Source organism: Perna viridis, chromosome 9 (genome assembly GCF_037379345.1).
Source record: "Perna viridis isolate PV_CMFRI_1.1 ecotype Kerala chromosome 9, ASM3737934v1, whole genome shotgun sequence".
NCBI lineage: Eukaryota > Metazoa > Mollusca > Bivalvia > Mytilida > Mytilidae > Perna > Perna viridis.
In genome coordinates, this window is record NC_142453.1 from 23729786 (window position 1) to 23755611 (window position 25826).

General features: G+C 34.2%; 3 protein-coding genes and 1 long non-coding RNA gene across 9 annotated transcripts; 3 read left to right on the plus strand and 1 right to left on the minus strand.

The window, feature by feature from the left end:
• The first annotated feature begins 738 nt into the window (after positions 1-738).
• On the plus strand, positions 739-8325 carry LOC148607417 (uncharacterized). Its single transcript, XM_088543533.1, has 3 exons — positions 739-947; positions 3758-3893; positions 7780-8325. The coding sequence occupies exons 1-3, from the start codon at positions 739-741 to the stop codon at positions 8323-8325; spliced, it is 891 nt and encodes a 296-aa protein (XP_088399659.1).
• A 470-nt stretch (positions 8326-8795) lies between these two features.
• Positions 8796-17497, plus strand: LOC148607418 (uncharacterized). 6 transcript variants are annotated; one of them, XM_088544946.1, is made up of 6 exons: positions 8796-8923; positions 11010-11115; positions 13616-13902; positions 14698-14816; positions 15684-15802; positions 17290-17497. In XM_088544946.1, the coding sequence occupies exons 3-6, from the start codon at positions 13621-13623 to the stop codon at positions 17400-17402; spliced, it is 633 nt and encodes a 210-aa protein (XP_088401072.1). In that variant the 5' UTR covers positions 8796-8923; positions 11010-11115; positions 13616-13620; the 3' UTR covers positions 17403-17497. The 6 variants fall into 6 exon arrangements, with proteins under 6 accessions (XP_088401072.1, XP_088401075.1, XP_088401077.1 ...); XM_088544949.1 differs by having other exon boundaries at positions 11010-11101; XM_088544951.1 differs by lacking the exon at positions 8796-8923 and adding an exon at positions 10643-10701 and having other exon boundaries at positions 11010-11101.
• A 414-nt stretch (positions 17498-17911) lies between these two features.
• On the plus strand, positions 17912-23488 carry LOC148607419 (uncharacterized). Its single transcript, XM_088544945.1, has 5 exons — positions 17912-18483; positions 19792-19910; positions 21089-21204; positions 22443-22561; positions 23181-23488. The coding sequence occupies exons 1-5, from the start codon at positions 18217-18219 to the stop codon at positions 23295-23297; spliced, it is 738 nt and encodes a 245-aa protein (XP_088401071.1). The 5' UTR covers positions 17912-18216; the 3' UTR covers positions 23298-23488.
• On the minus strand, positions 19143-19392 carry LOC148607420 (uncharacterized). The gene is made up of 2 exons (XR_015915112.1): positions 19281-19392; positions 19143-19226 (listed from the first exon to the last, which is right to left on the minus strand). It is a non-coding gene; the product is annotated as an uncharacterized LOC148607420 (long non-coding RNA).
• Positions 23489-25826: the final 2338 nt, after the last annotated feature.

Here is a 25826-nt window from a genome sequence, read left to right on the forward strand (position 1 = left end):
TTCATAACAGACATGTGTAAGCGACCGTGTTTGTCATTGGCTAAATAGCTAATCATAGCACGCAAAGTAAATGTAGTCCAGTAAAGTTCAGAGAATCAATGAATAAACAAATCCAGCTTGTTGTAAGCAAGTCCACATCTTTGTATGGAAATCCATGTTAATATATTCAAATTATACAAAAACTTAAGAATTAATTACTATATAACGGAATTTTTGGGGTGATTACCGTTAATCACAGATGGTTAATCGTTGCCAGTCATCGACCGTTAAAGTAATTCCATAACTTCTGGCTGTAAAACCACAGATATGCGTTGTTACACTTGTCATCAATTGAAATAAAACATTTCTCCAATATAAACCAGTGTAAGAACTTATAAGTGTGTGTGCGTGTGTGATTATAACTTGTTTTAGTTATGAACAAATTTCAGTCAACCCGAACGTACACATACAGTACAATCTGTTCTTGCAATTAAAGTAAAGTTTGTTTATACCTAAATTAAGCTATACTCGTCGATTGTGTCTCTACGCCTTTCGTAATTTTATATGTAGATATTACAAAACATGTAATTTTGGGTCAGTGTGACATATACACACATGGCCTGTATGTGCGCTGTAATGAACCTAGCCTTTTAACTGCGTGACAGTTTTTATACCTAATCATATGGTCTTAAAACGCTTGATGCTTAAGATCAGTTAAGACCTCGACTGTTGTGTTGACTTATCGTTCTCGTTCTTAAGATGAATTTAAGAAAGAAAAAGAAAATAGCAATAATTGGAGTTGGAATAAATGGTCTTTGTATGCTTAGGAGTCTCTCTGATAAATGTGATCATGAATTAACAGCCTTTGAAAGGAACTATGATTTGGGAGGGATATGGCTCTATACCGATGAAACCAGAGACAATATCTATGGACAGCCAGTAGTTAATCCCGTATATTACTATATGAGGTATTATCCCACAATGTAACGTTGGAATGTTGGGTTGTTAAAGTAAAGAGTACTCTAATAATCTATAACAGGCATATCGGTATTATTCTACAAAGTTGATACAATATGTTTCGGTGATAGGATTTTTTAAATAACAAGTTTTACTTAAAAGAAAAAGCATCCATATCCGGTTGTGAACGGCATCATGGCAGCTTCATCTACGTATACTTCGTAAATGCTATTGAGCACAAAGAAATCGCAAGCTTCGATGAATAAATACAAAACGAATCTAAGCTTTTTTTTCGACACAGTCGGTATAGTTTCGCTTTTTACCGTTTGACCTTAAAGACGCTTTTCCATGGAAACGCAAGTCACCTGATGGCAATTTTGTTTTCCGATTGGCCAAATACTGATAACTTAGTGGTGTTCGAAAAAACTGTATCGTAATTAAGTGCCATGTGTTATTTTCTTGAATGAAATGTAGAAAATTATAAGTAAAATTACGTAACAAGATTTTGTTGCGTCGACTATCATTTTTAAAGATAGTACTTGTTTAAAGATAAAGATGGTCACATTTGGCACCAGAATATTTACGATAATGACATAATCAGCTTATCAATACTGGACAAATCGACCCAAAGCCATTTCAGACCATGACAACCCATAATCATGATAGTTCCTTACGAATGCCTATGAGGACATTTCGGCCCATAGACATTTCAGATCACGAGGAGAATGCATTAAGATACTTAAAAGCTTATATAAGTGCAAAATGTACAATTACTGCCTAATAATAATAATATATTAAATCAGGACTGACAAAACTTATCCAAACTGTTTTAAATAAATGTTTCTACGGGAGCGTTTGTAGTTTCACCAGTCTCATATTTGTGTACATGGATGATATATTCTTTACTATATGTAAGATGATACATTTCTTGCAAACATGTGCGACATATTTTACCATACATGTACAGTCCGAGGACATATATTATATTCTCCTTTTAGAATATATTTTATATATATGTATGAAAACACCCTTTAGTATCAATGAATGACAATACCTTTTATATACATATATAACTATACCTTTTATATACATATATGACAATACCTTTTATATACATATATGACAATGCCTTTTATATACATATATGACAATACCTATTGTATGTTAATACCTTTTATATACATATATGACAATACCTATTGTATGTTAATATCTTTTACATACGTATATGACAATACCCATTGTATGTTAATACCTTTTATATACATATATGACAATACCTTTTATATACATACATATCAATACCTTTTATATACATATATAACAAAACCTTTTATATACATATATGACAATACCTTTTATATACATATATGACAATACCTATTGTATGTTTATACCTTTTATATACATATAAGACAATACCCATTGTATGTTAATACCTTTTATATACATATAAGACAATACCTATTGTATGTTTATACCTTTTATATACATATAAGACAATACCCGTTGTATGTTAATACCTTTTATATACATATAAGACAATACCTGTTGTATGTTAATACCTTTTATATACATACAAGACAATACCTGTTGTATGTTAATACCTTTTATATACATATAAGACAATACCCATTGTATGTTAATACCTTTTATATACATATAAGACAATACCCATTGTATGTTAATACCTTTTATATACATATAAGACAATACCTGTTGTATGTTAATACCTTTTATATACATACAAGACAATACCTGTTGTATGTTAATACCTTTTATATACATATAAGACAAAACCCATTGTATGTTAATACCTTTTATATACATATAAGACAATACCCATTGTATGTTAATACCTTTTATATACATACAAGACAATACCTGTTGTATGTTAATACCTTTTGTATTCATGAATAACAATACTATTTAGTACACAATTAATACATGTAAGTACCTTTTATAATGCAAGGACGACGGTACCTTTTATAATGCAAGGACGACGGTATCTTTTAGTATACATGTACGAAGAACTTTATGTTTTTTTCATGTACGACGTACTTTTTTGTTTTCATGTACGACATTCTTTTTAAAATCATGTACGACGACACCTTTCAGTGTACATGTACGACGATACCTTTTTGTATATAAATGAGAATGGAGATGTTGAATGTGTCAAAAAGACAACAATCCCACCGGGATGAAAAATGCCAGAGGTCATCCATAGGTCTGCAAAGAATGACGACAAAATCCCTTCATTAAAGCGCTGGCTGGAGCTGGCCCTAAAACATTATACAAAGGTACATTTAACTAGCTGCCCCCATATACTACAGCAATATATAAGTCTGAAAGTGAACACAATACAATACATACAGTGGCCAGAAATGTTTGAATTGGGGCAGGCGCAAAAACAATGCGACGAAGTTAAAGTACTTTGGCGTGATTTCAACCCTCCAGATTTTAAAATCTGTCCCTGTGAAAAAAATATTTCATAATTATACACACCTAAACATTAGGTCAAAAAGATCTGAGTCCCTGAATATGTATGAAAGATGCACCTTTTAGTATCATGTATGACACCTTTTCAGAATACGATGGCGATACCTTTTTTTAGAATACGTTGGCGCTACCTTTTTTACTATACACGCATGACGATTTTGTTCTGAAATAAATGTTCATGTACAATGATATGTAATACTTATACGGCAACATATTTATACATTGTATGAAATGCCGAATAGGTAAGTGCCATTAAGTAACAGTGTCCATTTCGTATAAATTTGGTATGTTACGTCATTTACTATACACATATTTGTTAAAGGGCCAACTTACCTACACAGTTGATGGAGTTGGATGGTTTCCCTAATAACAATAAAGAGTCGTTCCCTTCACACAGAGAAGTACTTACATACATCTACAATGTGGCTGATAGCTATATGTTACGGAAATATATCAAGGTAAAGGAACAGCCATTTGAATTTTATTGGGATGGGTGAAATTTTCTGTATATTCTGACTGTGTATTACACAATGAAAGTATTAGAACAATAAAAAAACTGCCTTTTTAGTTTGGCTTGTGATGCCTTAGTTATTCATACAAATTTCGATCAGGCCGTTTTTCAAATTTTGTCCTTGCCCCTACCCACCCCTAAAAAATCAAATGGTAGTTCTTACATTTTGATTCTCAATAGGGACATGATCAGGCACTCATACATTTTGCTGGAATATGACATTTTTGAAGAATTTTGATTGAAATATGTGTGTCACCGTCACCCACATAATAGTCATATGGAAAAATTAATCATTTAAGTCATGAATCTTAGACCCTTTTGGAATCTTACATTGCTCGCACTCATGCATCTTACAAAAATATGTAAATTTTAAAAATTTTGATTGAAATATATGTGTCGTATGATACTTATATTTACAATTTGTGCATTTTATACAGAAGTTTTTGACTGGTATGGAATTTAAAAGTGCCCCGCTGATACATTTTGCAACAATATGACATTTTTAAAGATATTTTTACTAAAATTAATGTGTTTCAGCCATCTACATGATAGTTATATTGACAAATTTAGCATTTTACTCATTAATTTTGGACCCACATGGAAATTAAAAGTGTTTTAGACCATTATGAAATATTAAACTGCTCGCACTCATACTTTTGCAGAATTTTTTACTATTTTCACTTGAATACAGGTGTCACAGTCAATAATTTGAAACTAATATTTATAGTTTCTACATTTTCTACATATAAGACCATATAAATAAATTGGAAGTGCTCACGCTCATATTCGTTGCTAAGAAAAAGGGCATTTTGAAGAATTTTTATCGAAATATTTAGGTATCAGTCACCCATTTAATGCTAAAATTGTCATTTTTAACATTTTATAGAATGATTGGTGACCCTTATGTTATTTATAAGTAGCTTTCATAGGTTCAAATACAATTGACAAGAAGTACTTGTCAATTGTATTTGAACTTCGTGAGAATTACATTACCAAACATCAGAAAGTTATCGGTTACCGTTTTTACACTTAGATCAGAAACATAGACCGTTAATTTTATAATTATATAATTTAATTTAATAACAGGTTTATGACAAAATGTAAAAAAAAATATGCATGTAAAGAATGGTAATTTTTGAAGGATGAGTGACTGGGTCATTATCGACGAAAATTAGAACATGAACAACGATCGAGGGATTGTGGGATGATGATCACAACGAGCTGTATATACACTGTAATTGAAAATTCAATGTAAATTTTGAAAGCAAGATTGTTTTCCTAATCTGATTTGACAATTTACTTAGTCACCTGTTCGTATTTTCTTTGTAACGACCAAGGACAGTTTCTGTCAGGATCTCTCAGGCAAAATGTGTCCTGACCCAGGACAGCCTCTATTAGACCCTGTCAGGATCTGTTAGGATTTCTGTTCTAACTACTGTCGTAGAAAAGTTTTTCTGACAGATTCTGACAGAATTTAAGAGAGGTTAGAAGTGATCGCAACTGTATGTTGGTGTGAGGTTGAAGTCATCTCTACAGAAGTTTTATGATCGTCATCATGAACTCGTAGATCTGCACCATGAAAACTGATTTGTTCAACGTATCATAGTTGTCCTTTCCTCTTTCCTCTACCCCGGACTTGACTTTTTATGAGCAACTCGGCGGGTGTTTCTAGAAAAGCAGAGAATGCTTGCACTACCGGTGCACCTGGTCCATGCTCCCAGTTTTTGGTGGAGTTCGAGTTGCTCATTTTCTTTTGTTACTTTTTATGTATTGTTTTGGTTACTTTGTGTTCTTTGTCGTGTCTGTTTTCCATGCCTGGTCTTTGTCCCTGGGATTTCCGCTGAAATCTTGGTTTCCTTGATTACTCTTTTAGTGTTCTTTTTTCATCATTTCACTGTGGATAATCACATTTTTTTTATATTGCCACCAATTTTATTATCAAGAAGATTGTAGGAAGATACAAAACAGAGGGTCGTTCAATCTTTGTTTGATATTTAGTTTCATTTTTACAGCTAATGTGTGGAGGGCTAGTTATGAGCTAAATGGGGGGGGGGCGAATTGTACGCTAAAGAGGTCTCATTGATTGTTATTGCACATGTCAAATCAAGCTGTGTATCGTTCTCGGTTCTCTTAGACCTGGGACGAATTGCCCACGAACTGAGCTGCATTAAACTCCCCTATCACCATGAATTTTTCATAGCAGATCCTCCAATTACACCATACATCTAAACATCAGCCATTCATCAATACCCATGGATGTCGTTGTGCATTATTATAAATTATATTATGACGTGCTTCAACGCTCTTTAGAACGCATCCATTGTAAAAAATGTGATAAACATATGACCAACATGATAGACTGTGTCTATTCAACAATTTGAAGAAACTAGATCTATTGGAATCGAATTCTGATATGAAGTGCTTCAAAACCCTTTAAACCACGGTCATGGTAAAAAAAAAAAGAGATAACCACATGACCAACATTTTGCGCAACACATAGGCTGCGCTTATTCAAAAATATGAAGAAATTAATCCTATTAGAATCAAAATAAATCACATATCATAATCGCTTGGGATGAATGGCCAGTCCACGTTACATTAATAAATTGAGTTTCTGTGATATATTTCTTAAACTACTATATGGTTTTGTTTTTGTTTTTGTTTTTGTTTTTTGTTTGTTTGTTTGTTTGTTAGCAACGAGACAAACACCCCCAAATACAACAAAGAATATGACTGTGATAACCATTTGAATTGCAAAGCTGTGCCTTTATTGTCATTTTAAAAATAATTTTGATACTTTCCATTTAACGAAATTCTTGATAATCTTTTCCTTTCTTTCTTAAGGGTATTTTTAGAAACCACTTCACCAATTTTAACAACTGAAAATTCAGAAATTATTCAGATTTTTATCAATTTAGATCGAAGATCAGAATTGATATAGCAGTCGCCAGAGCTTTTAGATTTGTAAAGCCTGATAGCATCTGTAATTATCTTACACTACCGCAGGAAAATAGTCCCATTGGCATACCCCATTAAAGTGTAAATGGAGGAACATGTATTTACAAACATGTAGCACCACTGTATAGGCATTTCTAATATACATGTATCCGTTTAAATGCTTTATACTTAGCTGTAGTCGCTTATTGAATATGTAGGGGAATCAATGGTGAAATCTGTGTGATTTATATTGTTATCCATCTGTTTTGATACCTTGCAGAAATTGTCGAAATCCAAATTATCCGATCATCAAAGGAGTTGAGAAGTTTAGAGGATTAGTAATGCATAGTATCCGGTACAGACGACCGGAAATTCATCGTGGTCATACCGTTGCTGTGCTAGGAACTGGATATTCTGGAATCGATATAAGCTTTGACCTTCAGAAACACGCAAAACAGGTTTATTTTTAAACAATAAGAGAAACACATTTGTTCATATTTTTATATGATTTTTAATTGAACTAAACAATTTTACTAGATTTTGAATGGGAATAATTTTAATTCGACTCAAATAAATATTTAAAAATAAGGCAAAACATGGTTTTTCTTCTTCCAGCACTCATCCACCTACATAATAACGCCCCTACCAAAAATTGTTCTTGCTATCTGACTACAGAGTAAACTCGTAGTTGCTTTTTCTTGTAATTTCAATTTGAGTAGCCCTGATAAAAGTTCTTTTAGAATGGCAATAAAAGCTATCACTTTCCTGCGAAAATCCATTGTGGGTGTCTTACGGCTATGGGTAGAAAACTGATATTTCTTTAGGGATTGTATATTATCAATTTAAAACACTGCAATAATAAAATATCTCAATTCATTACTGACTTTATATTGAAGGTATTTTTGTGTCATAAAGGTCCAAAACTGCAGACAAAATTGCCAACTAACATCACAGAGAAGGTTGTAGGATTTAAAGAGCTGACCGAATCATCAGTTATCCTTGAAGATGGAGATGAGCTGTTTATTGATTCCGTCATTTTTGGTACTGGTTACACATATGATTTTTCATTTTTGCCAAAAGGCACTGTTGAGATTGGTGAAAGTAAAAATATATGTAACATTTTCAAAACTATCGTGTCAGTTCAATATTCAAATCTCTTCGTCATGGGCGTATTGCGCAATGGTTCATTTTTCAAATCGGGTGAATGTACAGCTAAGTTCATATCAGGAGTATTAGATGGCACAGTAATACTCCCAGACGAGAATTGCATACTCGATATTGTTAAAGAAGATTTTAAAAAAATCATTTCACGTGACGGATGGATAGAACTTACAAATGAATTGGCAAAATTGTCGGATTCTGTGAATCCGGTGTCTCCAGCTTTGATAAAGATATGGAAAAAACATGGAGAATTTTCAAAAACTGATTTTGGTAATTGTTAATTGGTGTCCTACAATGTAACTGGAATGGATACTTTAGAGATTTTAAAGAAAAGGCATTAAATACATATTGCATAATTGTACCATTCAAATTATCTACCATGATATGAGGAACATGTTCAGTGTTATATTCAAAACACATAGTTCGAATATACTTGCAGAAAACATGTTCCTATCATCAATACATATAAACATAAAAAATACCCTAAATGAGTGTATTTAGAAATCAAGTTTCAACCTTAGCTACACTTATTCAAAAGTGCATGATATTTGTAACAATAACGTCTTGTGTCGCCGAGTATTTTAAATAAATGTTTCTGAACCCAAACTACTCTGATGAATACTGCCCCGTGCAGGTCCGGGTGTCAAAATAATGGGCCTGCAGCAGCGCTAAGCTTGTCGTCATCTACGTTGTATTATACTACAACAGACAATCGATTTGACATCAAACGGTGAGGATTTTACTTTATGTTACAAAAAAATGTACATATTACCTGTAAACAGCTTGCTTGAACAATGACATGCAGAGTTTTATTGATGTAATTTGAAAGTTTTTCTGAAGAATACAAATGAACACAAATCGTTTGGTCTTCCGTTTAAGGTAGGATAAATTTTCTTCTATGATGTATATTCAAGTTTCGTTTTGAATATTTAGGGTCCTAAATGCGCATCTATATAAAAGTTATTTCAATTCAAAATTGACACACAATCAATATCGCATGCTGTATTGTGTGTTAAAGCTCCGTTATCTGTATTTTGAGCTAGAAAATAACAATATAATCACATGTAATTTTATCCAAAAAAAAATATTGTTTAACAATGGACACATGAAAGATCTCATGTAGCCCTAAATTTATAATGAAAATGTAAACAAAATGTACACACTTCATTTTTTTAAATGGATCCATTCTGTTTACATGTACATTTGTTCTTCACATTGTTTTTAAACTGAAATGTACAAGACAAGAAATCAAATGGGCGAAGGCCACCGAAATGATGGGCTTTCGACATCGTCTGACGTTCGAAATTCACTCTCAAACATGTAAGAAAAGAAACGAACGTCTGCCGCTGCGTGGAGCTTGGGGCTTTCGGGCGGACCGACGAAGTTTCCCTTCGTTCCGAAAATTTCTTCAATTATATCAAGATCAACATGTGTAAGACCGGAGACATTTCAATGGAAGTCAACGGAACAGGAACTTGATTCGATTAAAACAAAGAAACGAACCATACATGTACATCTATACATGATGTTCAGATATTTATTTATTTATCTTTTTTTTGTTTGGAGACATAAACATGATGGACTACATTAAATCTGATCATCTATCTGTACAGTAATGCAAATGTTACTTTCTTAACTTAATTCTATATAATTTATACTTTTACGTATGTTACAAGTGTTTGAAATAGTATTGCTGTTTTACAAAGCAAATATTTTTGTATCGAGTTCCGGTACAGGATGAATGCACTTTGGGTATTAATGTATGAGATTGATTAATGTATTGAAAACCTATGATTGGTTGGTTGGTTGGTGAACAATGATTGATAGATTAAATGGTGTTTTTTACATGAAAAACATTTTTTAATAATCATTATGAACAAGCTTCATACAATCCCGTAAGTACATTTTTTGTTTGTATATGTATTTGTTCGTTTTCCCAGGGGTGATTTTATTCTATAAAAACTAATGCCGGGAATGAAACTTGCATATAAGTTGGTATGACGTGCCGCTGTTATATGTACCGTTTTCAAGCTTATGAATAATATGATAAGTCAATAAAATTTACATTATGAATTATATGGAAATTAAAACAAAAACATCCTTGTCCTATATACATGTACATGTATCAACAGTTGTAAATTATTTTCGTATTTGTAGAATAATTGCATGATGAATATTGCTACTGTATGTCCTTGTATATCATAATCAAGGGAACACTTTTTATATATATGGGATTAGGTCTCTTTTTCTGAAAAAAATATATGATAAGGTCTATATTTTTTTCAGAAGCAAAATATATGAATAGGGTGGGATTACAGAATCCCAGCGGCACCCCTATCAAATTATTGGTGTGCCCACCCTCTCCTACCCCTCCCAATTTACTGGGCCCACTTTTTTACATGAACTAAGTGTACTGACATAAAAATTACACTTGCTCATACAATTTTCGTAAATGTTCACTTTGACCTTTGCACGTAGCTATTTCAAATTCTATTATACATAATTTGTCCATTTACACATGTCTAGTAAATTTTATGGTAGAAACTTTCCCACTTAATTAAGAATTACACAGCATGACAATAAGCTGTTAATCATGAACGTGTGTGCTACTACAATTCATATAGTTCACAATTCATTTTGTGTTTATTTTCTCGCACGTAAGTCGACATTTTCTAGATCTTGGATTCAAACCATCCATGTATGTATTTTACACAGCACACAGCTTCTTTGTCTTTTTAGATTTTTGAATTAAGAGATGTTAGAATTAACTGTTTGCATCAGGTCTTAATTCTTACAGATAAACTAAGTTATAAACTTGTAGAGAACGATTATTACGGCATTAAGGTACAAGTAATCGCTTCTAATAATGTGTACTTCGCCTTCCTTCAAGCGGTTCATTCAAATTGAACTACATTTGTACAAATGTGTGTTCCATTATTGGTTCTTATCCAGTGGTTCGTTTCAGACGACGTACCAGACGAGCGGAATTAAATTTAAGCGGTCCGCAACGGTTAAAGAGATCAGTTGTGACCATCCACGAGGGCGCACACTTGTCCGGTTTGTATATATAGGTATCTTTCTTTTTTTCTATTTTGCGCGATAATGACATGTATAATTCGATATCGGAGAAGGGCATGCCTATTACCTGATATTTTGCTCAGTTTATAATTGCTGTCTTTTAATTTTCAATTTTTGTGTGGTTCATTTATTTCTTTATAATTATTTATTTTCGATTGCCTGAAAGTTTCATCCTCCGTTTTCATTGTGTTGTTCCTATTACTTGACATTCGAATTTCTGATTTCTCTATAGTCGGCGTCACATAAATAACATACTGTTAAAATTTGAATAAAAATATTTTCTACGACTTTATTGACACCTACCGTCGTTTAAATTGTCTTAAATGACTTGCTCATTCGTTTAGCCAAACGGCTTCTCCCTAAACATTGAATCGTTAAATTCCGGTCAGATTTTAATTCTAGGTGCCAATATTTACATTGTAAAAAGTCGGCCATGTTTACAGTGATCGGGTTGCTAGGAGATGTTGTTTACGTTTAAATGGTTTGTCCAAAAACCGAAGAACCCAGAATGCAATTCTGCGTTATTTCGGATATCTCGGAGTTATTTTACGCGAACAACGTATAATACCGAGAAGTTGATCAAGCAGACGATTGTCACCGGAGTTTGACGGGAACTTACGCACTTCGTTTGTAAACAAATCGTCCCGTAAAAACCAACATGGCGGATATTAGTATGGGATTTTCCCGTAAGGATTTGTTACGCATGATTTAAGCTAATAAGCGACTTGTTTTTGAGAAGCTGTTTGGCTAAACGAATGAGCAAGTCATTTAAGACAATTTAAACGACGGTTGGTGTCAATAAAGTCGTAGAAAATATTTTTATTCAAATTTTAACAGTATGTTATTTATGTGACGCCGAGTATAATCATATTCATATTTTATTTAGTGCAATACAAAAAGATTCAACTATGAAAATACCAATTTTGTTAATCACAAAAACTGTCAGGTTATTCAAGCCTGACTTTTGATTAATCGAGTGTCGCACTAGACATATGCTTTAAAAAATACTTTAATTTTAAGTTTTAAATGCTGCCTTAATTGTCTTTTAAATAAACAGAAAACAGGAACCACGTGATTTGACCAATTAATATTGTTTTGCATTTTAATATCTCAGGAAACGAACAGTATCATGACTCTGGTCATTGAAGAAATTTAAGAATCTAAATTTTGTTTAAAATGTCTTTCAATCGACTCCAGCGTCCCCTTTCGGAACACACGTACATGTACATGTACCTATTATCAACAAAAATACAACAATGCATATGCATGGTATTTTCATAAAACATTAAATATACATGTAATGACAGATCTGAGAGCTTGCCGAAACTACACTGACTTAATATCGCGCTAGACTTCCTACAATTATCCTCTGGAACAGGGTTTTGTTTCTGCCAAATTAAAGTCATCACTACAAAACTACATTATGAACTCCTTGGTCGTTATGGTGTATCCATTAGACGAGTACCATGATTTGTTTACCGTGTCATTGTTTCCTTTCATATTTCGTCGATCAACCCTGGATATGATATTTTATGAGCAACTTGGCATAAGACACTTAACACTCCGGGGCACCTGGTCAATGCTACCAGTTTTTAGTGGAGTCCGAGTTGCTCTTTCTCTTTGTACGTGTTATGTTGGTTATTTATATCCTTTGGTATGTGAGTCCATTTTCCGTGTCTAGTTGTTATCTTTGTATTAATTTCTTTCTGATTACCATTCGAATCCTGGTCCCCTTGATTTACCTTTGAGTGAGAAATTTAAGTTATCAACACAGGGGAAAAGCTTACGGAAGCTAAATATTATTCAATAAGCATGCGAGCTTTGTAAATCCGACACACGAAAGTGAAAAACTTTATGCTGGTAACGTAACGAAAGACCCCAGCAATCGCGTGAATGTTTCAAGAAAAGGACAGCAAGAAGCTCATTTCAATTTTAGCACGACGCAAACAACCTATAATGAATTTAAAATTTCATTTGCTTACCGTATCGGTGCATCTTGTCATGTTCCCAGTTTTTGGTGGAGTCGAGGGTTGTTCATTTGCCATGGTTTCTTTGTACGTGTTGTTTTGCTTTTTTTTTTTTGCGTTCTTTGTTGTGTGTGTCTGTTTTCCCTATCTGGTGTTTTTTTAATTGGATTGCATTCTTTTGAAATTATGCTCGAATCTTGGTTCCCTTGGTTGCTCTATCATTTTAATTACCACATATATTGTTACATGTATACCATTATGTCATACGCTTAATTTTTTTGTGACTTGTTTTTCAACTATTTTTATTGTGTTTTGCCTTCCCGGTTTTGTTTGTCCAAGGTCGTCAATCCGTAAGACACTTTTTGATGAAATGAATCAGTACATTACTAATGAAATCAAAATGAAATCTTTGACTTTTCATTCGTAAACTAACTGTGATATTATAATGATAAGACATAAATTAGGTTAAATTAGATAAGAACCTATTTTCGTTCTTTTACTTTATTTACTCAACTTGAACTGACAGATTAGATGACAGCGATGATCCGGACATTAATAGCAAGCGTTCTACCTATTCTGGTACATTTAACAACGCCTGTTCCACGTAAACCCCCTGGATTTGTTTACAAATATGGCAACGTGTCCGACGTTCCGGTGCACCTAGACGTTTATGTTGGACCCCTATGTCCCGACAGCGCACGAGCATTCCCTACTATGTTGCAGGTTGCTGACCACTTTGGACCAAATAAATTAAGACTGCGCATGCATATGTTCCCACTTCCGTATCATAGAAACGCTTTTCTCGTATGCATGGTAAGTCAACCTTTTGATAATGAAAAATAGAGAGAGATACGAATTTGAATGTCTATGTTAATCGAATATTGCTTATATAGAATGTCTCCAATTTTGTTTAAGCCAGAACAAAATTAATTAGAACTTAATGAATGTAAAAATCGCCCCATTGTCTATAGTATAACAAGATAATGTTGCAATTTTTTTGCATCATTTTCACGTTTTTCATACTTTTTTGCCAAATAAATGAACTATTACCGGAAGTTAAATATAGACAAAAAAAAGCTTCAAAACAGAAAGATAATGAAGAGATAGACTCCAGACATTAACAAACAGTGAAAACATGAAGCAGAGACGACCTCCTTATCCAAATATTATGTAGAAAACTTAATAAGACTTAATCCTCATTCTAAACTTTAATGACTTTTTACGAGCAACTCGGCGGGTGTTTCTAGAAAAGCAGAGGACGCTTTTCCTACCGGTGCACCTTGTCCATGCTCCCAATTTTTAGTGGAGTCCGAGTTGCTCATTTACTTTTGTTACTTTGTATGTATGATTTTAGTTACTTTATGTTCTTTGTTGTGTATGCCTGTTTTCCATGTCTGGTCTTTGTCCCTGGATTACATTCTTTTGATTACCGCTATAACCTTGGTTCCCTTGATTGCTCTTTTAAATATTCATAACATTACATGTAGTTATACACAAAGTTTTGTTGTGTCAACTGTTACATGTGTATATTTGGATTGTATTCTGATAGAATAGTTATTTTCTATTTATGTAGTTCCACTAATTGCTCATGGAATGGTGTACTTTCAGGGTACGCATTCCGCTAATGAAATGAAACCTACAAGCATGGTATATACTTGGATGGAGGCAGTTTACAACAATCTAGCCACATTCTTTGATAAGACACTTACAGAAGATACAGTTGTTACGTAAGTTAAGTTTGAATATCATCTATTATTTTAGTACTAATCCATATAAGAACCAGGCATGTTTTACTTTAAGAGTCACAATACGCCTTTTGTGGGTTTTTAATTCTGTGTGCTAGCACAATTGAAATCTGACTCAGCGTGTGGTCTAGAACAAAATGGGGACTTTTCGATTGATCAAACTTAGAATTGAAATGCATGAAACACTTGCCATAGAACATAAAACTGCAATCAGTCAATCAATGTACAAAGTAAATATTCACGGTGTATTTGAATGCTTTAAAACAATAAAAGGTACAATGGAAATATCAAAGGTAAATCACTATCTGCTTGATTCTTACTTACATGTAGACATTAACTTTATTCAAAATAATAGATTTTATATGCAAAGAAGCAAAAAGAAGCGACACAAGTTGTACCTACATCCGCGGTATCCCCACCGGCGTACATATGTTTACATGTATCTCAAGATATGCAAAAAATAACTTAAACTAATACAACTAACATTTAGGAATATGTTCTGAAAAAAGAAGATTTGCTTATTATATGACTACATGTATGTGAAATATAGAAGGTATCAAACATACATGTATGACTTTTGTGTATTAACACGCTATATGGATATTCATAACTTACACATGCATTTTGTAATATAACATGTAACTACTTGACAGTTCCAGCAGTAGAAATTGTGTAAGTGTGATATTGATCGTAAATCATGACGTCACAATGCTATTTTAGTTTATGACGTCATTACTTACGATCAACTTTACACTTACGACTTTTTGTGAAAGCGACGCCAGGAGAGAGACAGTGTTCTAATTTAGAAAGAGGGGAAAAGTTTGTAAGAATACCTCTTTGGTTTTACAGGAAGATGTCAGAACTTGCGAATAGTATGATGAATGTAACCAGCAAGGTTTTTGAAAGTACAGTTGTAAAGTCCTCTATAAACTACGACTGTCGTGTTGAGTTCAAACACGGGTGTTCAAGTAAGCAAATAAAGAAACTTATAAGTTTTTTTTTTACTATACTCGGCGTCACATAAATAACATACTGTTAAAATTTGAATAAAAATATTTTCTACGACTTTATTGAGACCTACCGTCGTTTAAATTGTCTTAAATGACTTGCTCATTCGTTTAGCCAAACTGCTTCTCCCTGAACAAGTCGCTTTTAGCTTAAATCATGCGTAACAAATCCTTACGGGGAAATCCCATACTAATATCCGCCATGTTGGTTTCTACGGGACGATTTGTTTACAAACGAAGTTCGTAAGTTCCCGTCGAACTCCGGTGACAATCGTCTGCTTGATTAACTTCTCGGTATTGTACGTTGTTCGCGTAAAATAACTCCGAGATATCCGAAATAACGCCGAAATGCATTCTGGGTTCTTCGGTTTTTGGACAAACCATTTAAACGTAAACAACATCTCCTAGCAACCCGATCACTGTAAACATGGCCGACTTTTTACAATGTAAATATTGGCACCGAGAATTAAAATCTGACCGGAATTTAACGATTTAATGTTTAGGGAGGAGCCGTTTGCCCAAACGAATGAGCAAGTCATTTAAGACAATTTAAACGACGGTAGGTGTCAATAAAGTCGTAGAAAATATTTTTATTCAAATTTTAACAGTATGTTATTTATGTGACGCCGAGTATACAAAATGTAAATCACAGATAACCCGAACGAACTCTGGAAACGATGCGAGGTTGCAAATATGCGATGTAAATTTAATCCAGTGTTAACTACTTTCTCGTATTAGTAAATCTAGACCTTGTGTATATGTGTATATGCATCCTTGCATCAATATTCTATGTCGATCCTAAATCCTGTCTTATCCGATACCATCAGAGGTTGTCCTATCGAAAACGCTATCCACTTATATACCATGTGCCAATTTTCACGCTCTATATTCCGTTACGATGAATTGTCACTCGGTTAATAAAAGCTACAATGTATATTTTCATATAGTCTAAATGACCGAGCGGTCTTGAGCGTTGGATTGCATGAAGATGTCAGAGCAGAGAAGGTGTTCGAATCCTGCTGAGGGAGCGACCAAATGTCGCATCGTAAATTTGCAGCCTCGCATCGATTTAAGAGTTCGGATGTACCTTAGACTTGTAAATATATACATATGCCTATTCATACTTTTATCAGCATTACATGTTGATCTTTGCAGTGCATGATATATCTCTATGATATAGTAACGCACTAGCAAGGAAGATGTTGGAGCTCCCACATCCCATTAGACGTCTTATATATGTATACATATACATGTAGTGTATACACGTAGATAATTTACCAAAATGTTTTATATAACGAGAAAGGATGCGGTGAACCCCACTGTGATGAAAAATATGTTTGTTACACGCGTATTCTACTTACACACTCAGCCCATATGGCCAATCATTTTTAAACTACCTTTTAAGAGCATGTGTTTGCAAAATACAATTATGAATTATGATATTTCAGGAGGGGTAACATCAACGCCTACATTTATGATAAATGACGTAATCGTAGGCGGTGACGAGAGGTCATCTCAAACAGCTGATGAATGGATAAAATACATACAACAATTGGTGTAGCAATATGGCGAAAATACTAGGACGGGGACACGTGTAGTAACAACCCAAACTTCAAATTCATTAAAAAAAAAGGGTTTGATTTCCTCTAACATGTATCATCATGTCTGATTTAAGTCCACTGAAAATGCAACCAATGGAAAGAATACTTATGCTCCTAATTGGTTATTTAGTTCAGTAACCAAGGTGAAAAGACCGGAGCAAACCTCTTTGTGAAAAATTAAATCATGCAGTTTGAAAAAAAAATTGTTCTTATATAATATCACGACTGAAATTACAAAACAATATCTCGTACAAAATGGCTCTGTTACATATATATCTTATCAATCAAACGATTCTTCTATAAGTAATCTTTATTGCAAAAGTTATGTCCCTTTAGTATACCGTTTCTCACTGTCTTATTCATTTATTAAGACTCTAGAATAATGATATCAATTTCAGTTAGGGTATCAAAAATGGAAATGAGGCATTTGGGGTATATAGAATCAGAAAAATTGAAGATTTCATGCAACTTTTTTCTCATTCTATTGGATCAGGGCGTACACTGGGTCCTCCCTTATGAATCTGTGCCCGCTCATATATCCAAAACATTGTTCTATATTAGTTATACAATAATATTTCACCTTTTTTTAAAACAAAATGTCAAATCATTAATTAAGAACAATGACAATCACAATACTAACCCTTATCATATGGTCAAGTGACACAAACATTATATAAGTTATCAGCAACAGTAAGTTTATCATGTGAATATTTAATACAAATAAAACCGTATCACAAATATAGATATAACTAAAATCCCAACACATCATTCACGATGAACTCGCTCTTTCTGCTTTGCTTGTTGCCTTTTGCATTGGCACAAGTTCCAATTCCCAACCGGCCACTTGGTTTTGTGTATAATAATGGTGACGAGAATGCTCCGGTGTATATGGACGTTTTCTTGGACTCTTTATGTCCGGACAGCGCAATGGCGTTCCCAGCAATTCAGAAAGTAGCTGATAGCTATGGACCAAAATCGCTCAGGCTGAAAATACACCTGTTCCCGCTTCCGTATCATCATAATTCGTTCTTAATGGCAGAGGTATGTTGATTTGCAATGTTTGAAAACCTTTGAAATTTAATTTGGTCTTAAAATGTAAATGTGCAAAAATTTATGCCTTTAATTTATTTGTCAATTTTTTGTTTTGCGCAACCATTTTTATCGGTAACTTCACCAACTGTTAGCATAATTACTGTAGTGTACAGATGTAGTTGAAGCGGTTGAAGTAAAAAGTCACTTAACAACACAGTGATTCCTCTGATTTTCATAATTGTAAAATCATTAGACCTTCATGTGTTATAATTATAATTGTAAAGTATTTATCAATAAGCTCTTTTGAAATTGTCAAGTATTTAAGTTCTTTGTTGTCAAACGTTCAGGCTTGTTCATATTTCTGAAAGATGAAAAACCTTTGCTTGATACTTTAAAACAATTAATGATTAGACTTAAGGCCAAATACTTCCTGAACCTTACGATCTGGCGTGTTATTTTGAGGGTACCCATGCATTCTATCAACTAACCGTACGATCTGGCGTATTGTTTTTCAGGGTACTCGTGCAGTCGATCAACTAACCTTACGATCTGGCGTATTATTTTGAGGGTACCCATGCATTCTATCAACTAACCGTACGACCTGGCGTATTGTTTTTCAGGGTACTCATGCAGTCGATCAACTAACCTTACTATCTGGTGTATTGCAATTCAGGGTACCCATGCAGTTGATCAACTAACCGTACGATCTGGTGTATTGTTTTTCAGGGTACCCATGCAGTTGATCAACTAACCTTACAATCAGGCGTATTGTTTTTTCAGGGTATCCATGCAGTTTATCAACTAACCTTACAATCAGGCGTATTGTTTTTCAGGATACCCATGCAGTTGATCAACTAACCGTACGATCTGGTGTATTGTTTTTTCAGGGTACCCATGCAGTCGACCAGCTAATCTTACAATCAGGCGTATTGTTTTTCAGGATACCCATGCAGTTGATCAACTAACCGTACGATCTGGTGTATTGTTTTTCAGGGTACCCATGCACTCGACCAGCTAACCTTACAATCAGGCGTATTGTTTTTTCAGGGTAGCCATGCAGTTGATCAACTAACCTTACAATCAGGCGTATTGTTTTTTCAGGGTACCCATGCAGTTGATCAACTAACCTTACAATCAGGCGTATTGTTTTTTTCAGGGTACCCATGCAGTTGATCCACTAACCGTACGATCTGGCGTGTTGTTTTTCAGGGTACCCATGCAGTTGATCAACTAACCGTACGATCTGGCGTGTTGTTTTTCAGGGTACCCATGCAGTTGATCAACTAACCTTACAATCAGGCGTATTGTTTTTTTCAGGGTACCCATGCAGTTGATCAACTAACCAAGAAAAATATGACGTACTACTGGACTCAACAAATATACAACAATTTAAACAAGTTCTCAGACACTTCGCTTACACAGAGTCAGGTCATTTTGTAAGTAAATAAAGATAGTTATCAAATTACATTTAAGTAGTAGTCTTTGTAAAAAGCATGCAAATTTTGTAATATGTGATACACCTAAAACATGCTACACATTTTTATTTTTGTTATGAAGTTGTTTTGAGGGTTAATATAATGAAATGTTTATCATTCATTCCAATCTGTCTGCTTTTAGGAGATAATCCACACTGAAAGTCCGGTAGTTTCTATTGTATTTTAGTGAAATTTACAGAATTATCCTTAATTTTGAATTCTACAGTACATTCTATACAATTTTTATCTCCTAAGAACATGAGTTGTATGAAAAGCCAGATGTCCCTTTCTTTTAACTATAACATTTAAAGGAAATAGAAAAAATAAAAATATATAGACTTTCTAACCACATTTTGCATGATTCTTACTCGGAGTGCTACTTAACATGTAAAGCTTCGGATAGAAAACAACTTAAATAGATTAAGTACAAAGTAATAGGTATCTGGCCTGGGTTTTAAAAAAATGAGAATTTCCGTAGATCCTGCGTTTTCCCTCAAATCGTCAATATCAAGTGATTTGATTGGTCGGAGTTTGAGTTGGGGAAGGATTCGAGACCAGGCTCTTTTGAAATGTTAGAACATAAGAGCTAAGATGTTTTGGGGTTTTTTATTTAAGAATTATATATACTTAATGTGTGCAATAAGGGAAAATAATTAAACACAATGTGAGTAAATGTATCATTGATATGTATGATTTAAACATCTGTCTTGAGGGCAACACTTACGTCTGAGAGTATTCTTTACTTCTGTAGTAACTCTAATTTTAATCTTTGAAAATGATGTTGTCACAAACATTTGAGAGTTTTCAGTATTTTTTTTAGTTTTGTGACGCTCGAGAGGAAGGCAATTCCCAGATAACATAAGGATGTTTCCAAGAGCTAAAACAGAATAATCCATTCAATAGTATTGACAAATATTAAATACTTTTGTGAGTCAAGATATTTTAGATACAGTTCGAATCCTGGTTCCCTTGATATCCTAATACAATCTGAAAATACAATCTGTTTGATGTTTTGTGTACGATTTTAATTTAGTAAGATTAAAAAAAGTATAATTTTCTTCTGTAGATTTATTTAACTTTTTTAATTGTTTATATTTTAATATGCATAACATTAACACAATATTTGTATTAACTTAAAGGAAAATGGCGTCTTTAGCCAAAGGAATGGGTATGGTGGAGTCAGATTTTATAAAAGTTGTAAATAACCCGACTCTTAATGAAGACTGTAGAATCGAATGGAAATACGCATGTTCAAGTAAGTCTATTAGAATCGAAATACGCATTAGTCCATTAGAATCGGATGGAAGTGCGCATGTCCATTTTTCAAGTTTTAATTGAGTACAAGCTGCAAATGTCAAAATTATAGTTATACGTGTGTGTTTTCATCGTTTTTTTCTTTCGTTCTAAACCGATCTGGGAATGGACAATTGTGGTATTAAAATATGCAGGTGTAATTGTGTATGATGGAACACTTTGATTATCAGTCAATAGTATTAGCTTAATATGTTAATTGAAATGTTGGAATTTTTTTAACCCAAAGTCATTGAAACAAAATATTTGTTATTGAAATTGAATCACTGAGGCGAATTTGTCGGAAATTTAAAAAAAAATGAAGTACTTTAGAAACCTATGTATGAGAAGACTATACTTTAGATACATTTATCATCATTTAACTTACTGAATACTTAAGTATCAGTCTTTATAAAAATCAGACTGAAGGTGATTCATGCATGTCAAAAACCCACCGAAATCAGTTTTACATTTTGTTCAGAAACAGTTACTGATTACATAACCAATCTTATTTTTTTTTCATTTGGTTGTTGCATTTCTGTAGATAAAAAATATATTGATTGTACATAAAATTTGCACTTTGGAAGAGTTATCGTTCTTGATTTTGTTTGATTTGTTTTGATTTCACTTTACCATTGGCAGTGTCTGAATTTTATGTGGACTGGTACTTAAGTACCAGCCCATATAAACATCACACACTATCAATGTAGTACGTGGGCTGAGATAACCCCCGTGCACCCCCACTCATCAACCAAAATATGATTTTCAGGTACCCTTATACCTCCCATTTCAAAATATTTTTCATGGTATAGAAAAAAGACAATCAACAAACGATGCTCTTTTCAATCTACTTACGCCATATAAGTATAGCCCTATATGGATACAGATCTGAAACATTGCATTCACCTCCCACTTAAAGCAGCCAAATCAAGAACGATCAACTTAGCGCCAATTTCATGTATATTAGGAGAATGAAAATAATGAACATGTCAAAGAGACAACAACCCTACCGGAATGAAAAATGTCAGCTATGTTTTTTATCTCATACATGTAAGGGCAATAACCGAATGAAACAAATGGTACTTGTTACGTAGTCTAAAGCTGTTTATGAAGAGATTTTGCTTGGTCTTTGACATGCATGAATCACTTCCTCTCTGAATTTTATAAAGATTGCTATTTGAAATTATACTTTTCTTTTTGTAGGGGGCGTTGTTGGAACGCCAACTTTTATGGTCAATGACGTTGTAGTAGGTGCGGATCCATCTTGGACAGTTGATGATTGGAAGAAAGTTATTGATCCACTTTTAAAGTCAAGAAGAGGGGTACGTATACATGTAAACAAATAAACGATGGCTGGCACAGTTAAACAGAAATTCCAAGACTTGATGAGAGTTGGGGACTACACACCCCTGATCGGCACAGGATCGTCATTAGCTCTTTGTTAATCAAAAACAGGAATGGCCCAATCAGTAATCGGAAGCATACATGTATAACCGACTACTGATTGATTGCCTGTTCAGTGTAAATTTGACAAATGAAATAAGATCATGAAATGATGCGGCCTTCATGCGGTTAACTTGAACATTGTTTCTCGGCTTAAGACAGTTGTTTGTACCTTAAGTTGTCAAAAAGACGAAAAAGCTAAGAATTATTGTTATTAATCTGCTACTTTCACACTGCGGTCCACCATTGTTGACATTAATAAAGGCACTGAGCACGTATTTAGTTACATGTAAGATTGTACTTCGTTACTACATATCGTTTTAAGGAACATTCGTACATGTACATGTAAAGTACAATATGTAAATTATGTTAATTTTATTGTTGTTTAGAAGTGTCTATGCGTTCATAATTTTTGTTAAACAAATCTTATATTTAACCTTGAAAATATGATAATTCAAGAAAATATGATAATTCTATTTTTTTTTTATTTTGTTCTAGCTTTTTGTTGGTACTGACTGTAAGGTTGGAACAAAACGTTGTGAATATTTGCCAGGGAAGATCGAATGTTGTACTAAGGGCGAAGCATGCATTCCCAATGTTGGCTGTAGGTGCTAGGAATCCAAGCTAGTCCATAGCCAAAGTCCGACATATCTTAAACCTTGGAACAATGACAATCTAGTAGAAATATGGTGTTTAACTTCAATCAATTTTATTTTATTCCATCAAGCACGTTTCTAGTATAGGTATTTGTACGAATTGCTTATTTGCCAACATTCAAATTACATTTATTAAAATTTTGCATTTTGTGTACTTTTTTTTTTCATTCTTGTAAAATAGAAGAAAACTTATTGTAGGCAAGTATTTTCATGAGGTAATAAATTCAAATAACTAAAAGGTTTACGACACCAACGACGACGTTAGGTTCTTACCGTTATACGACAGATGAAACATGTTAAAAGTCGTGTACAAAGCACATTGATTATGTTAGAGAAAAACTACACTAGTACCCGGATGCGTTGATGATTGCTTTTACAGAGTAATAACTGTTAATACGTGTCAACTGTGGTAAAAGAAGGGGGAAATAATGGAAAACTAAATACGTCATTTACATTTTTGTTGGATCATGTGGTTTTTGTTATCATAGTAGATATTTCAGTCACGTGTCTAGTTCCTTTGAACAAATACTAGAATCGGTTAAATAGAATGTTTTATTTATATAAGACCTGTAAAATCGTTCATAACTCTGCTATACATTTACGTTATGTCTTCCTCTTTCTTCACTAACACATACAAGTATATTCTCGCAAGAAACTAGCTAAAACTGCTCATGTTACTGGTACATGTACATACTTGAAAAATTGTTATGGCAAAAAGAAAACTACTTTTAACGTAGAAAATTGGATATATTTCGAAATGAAACCAACACATTACATTGAAAATGATCGTAAGTATGTTTTAAACTGCTAATTTAAACAGTTTATGCCTTATCTAAAAGGACAGGACTTTTTCCAATGTCTGCTGGTAAAATTGGTTTGATTGAGTCAACAGTATCAACAGCTGCCGGGGCAGACCCGCCTGCATTGGACAAAACTGCACCAGCTCCTCCATCTGGTAAGAATCTGGATTGGAAATTTTCTGGACTATTGATATTTTCTAAAGATGGTAATGGACCTGCTAGTGCGAAGTTGGTGTTTCCGAATTGTTGATTGAAAGCTGCCTGATTGGGGACACCGTTTGCAACGGGCCAGGGACCAGCTTGACCCCAACCCGCTTGTCCCCATCCTGGGGCGGCTCCTCCAGCACCCCAGGCTCCTTGGGCCCAGCCTTGACCTTGTCCCCAAGCAGCTGGTCCCCATCCTTGACCACCAAATCCAGCTCCTTGTCCCCCTGCTACTGGACTAAATCCTCCTCCCTGTCCCCTTGCTGCTGGATCAAATCCTCCACCCTGTCCCCCTGCTGCTGGACCAAATCCTCCTCCCAGTCCCCCTGCTGCTGGACCAAATCCTCCTCCCTGTCCCCCTGCTGCTGGACCAAATCCTCCTCCCTGTCCCCCTGCTGCTGGATCAAATCCTCCACCCTGTCCCCCTGCTGCTGGACCAAACCCTCCATCTTGTCCCCAACCGCCTTCAAAGCCCATTCCTGGTCCCCAACCAGGACCTACAAAGAAATTAAGTGTTATGATTAATCTGGTTCCAATTAAAAATACGCTTCATTTTAATGATGAATAAGTAAGTTAGTACCTATGAACTTAATCTATAATATCATGAGCAATTAAGACTTAATGGAATCTGACAATTTAAATGTACAATGTTTCATCCAAATCACGCACATCAAATACATGAACATGATATTGATCTGACGATGACAACACGCATGAGAAAACGAAACGTTTTACAGAATTGTAAATTTTAACGTATCTGTCCTGCATTGTTTATCTCTATCGCCTGTATTTCACAAAAACAAGTAACATTTCCGGTATTTTATCTTTTTTTTTTCGCGTGCAAGTGTAAAATTATGTTATTCATATTTTAAGGCATACATTCAAAAAAGGGGTACAAATACCATGGTCATACTTAAATGTTACAAGGCTAGTCATTATTTGGAGCTAATGTAAAAAATGTGAACTACATGTGTATCATCTTTTAATTATCTGGAATATAGTAGAAAATGTTTGTTATATACCTGGAGCTGGTCCATCCCCCCACCCTCCAAAGTTAGAATCGGGAAATCCTCCAGCGTTTAGAGCAGCACTTGGGGCAATAGGCCCACCAAAGTCTCCTCGAAAAGCCGGTCCGTCTAGTCCTGGTCCGTCAATCGGTCCTGGTACACCGATTGGTCCGGGTCCAAAGTCGTTGAATGCTCCGGGTGGAGCGGATGTAAAACTTCCTGATTAAAGAAAAAATCACCTGTTAAATTGTATGGTCGTAACTGACACGACTTGTATAAAATTGTGATACAATGTGGAATTATAGAATGTCAATATGTTTGTATGTCCTCAACCTAAACATGATACTGGTGTTAAGCTGCACAAATTCCATAATCATTGTACAATCATACTAACGCTTTCAAGTCATAGATTCCATCATTATATATAGACAACGCAAGAAGAGTATATGTACATGATGTATACATTACATGCGCTGT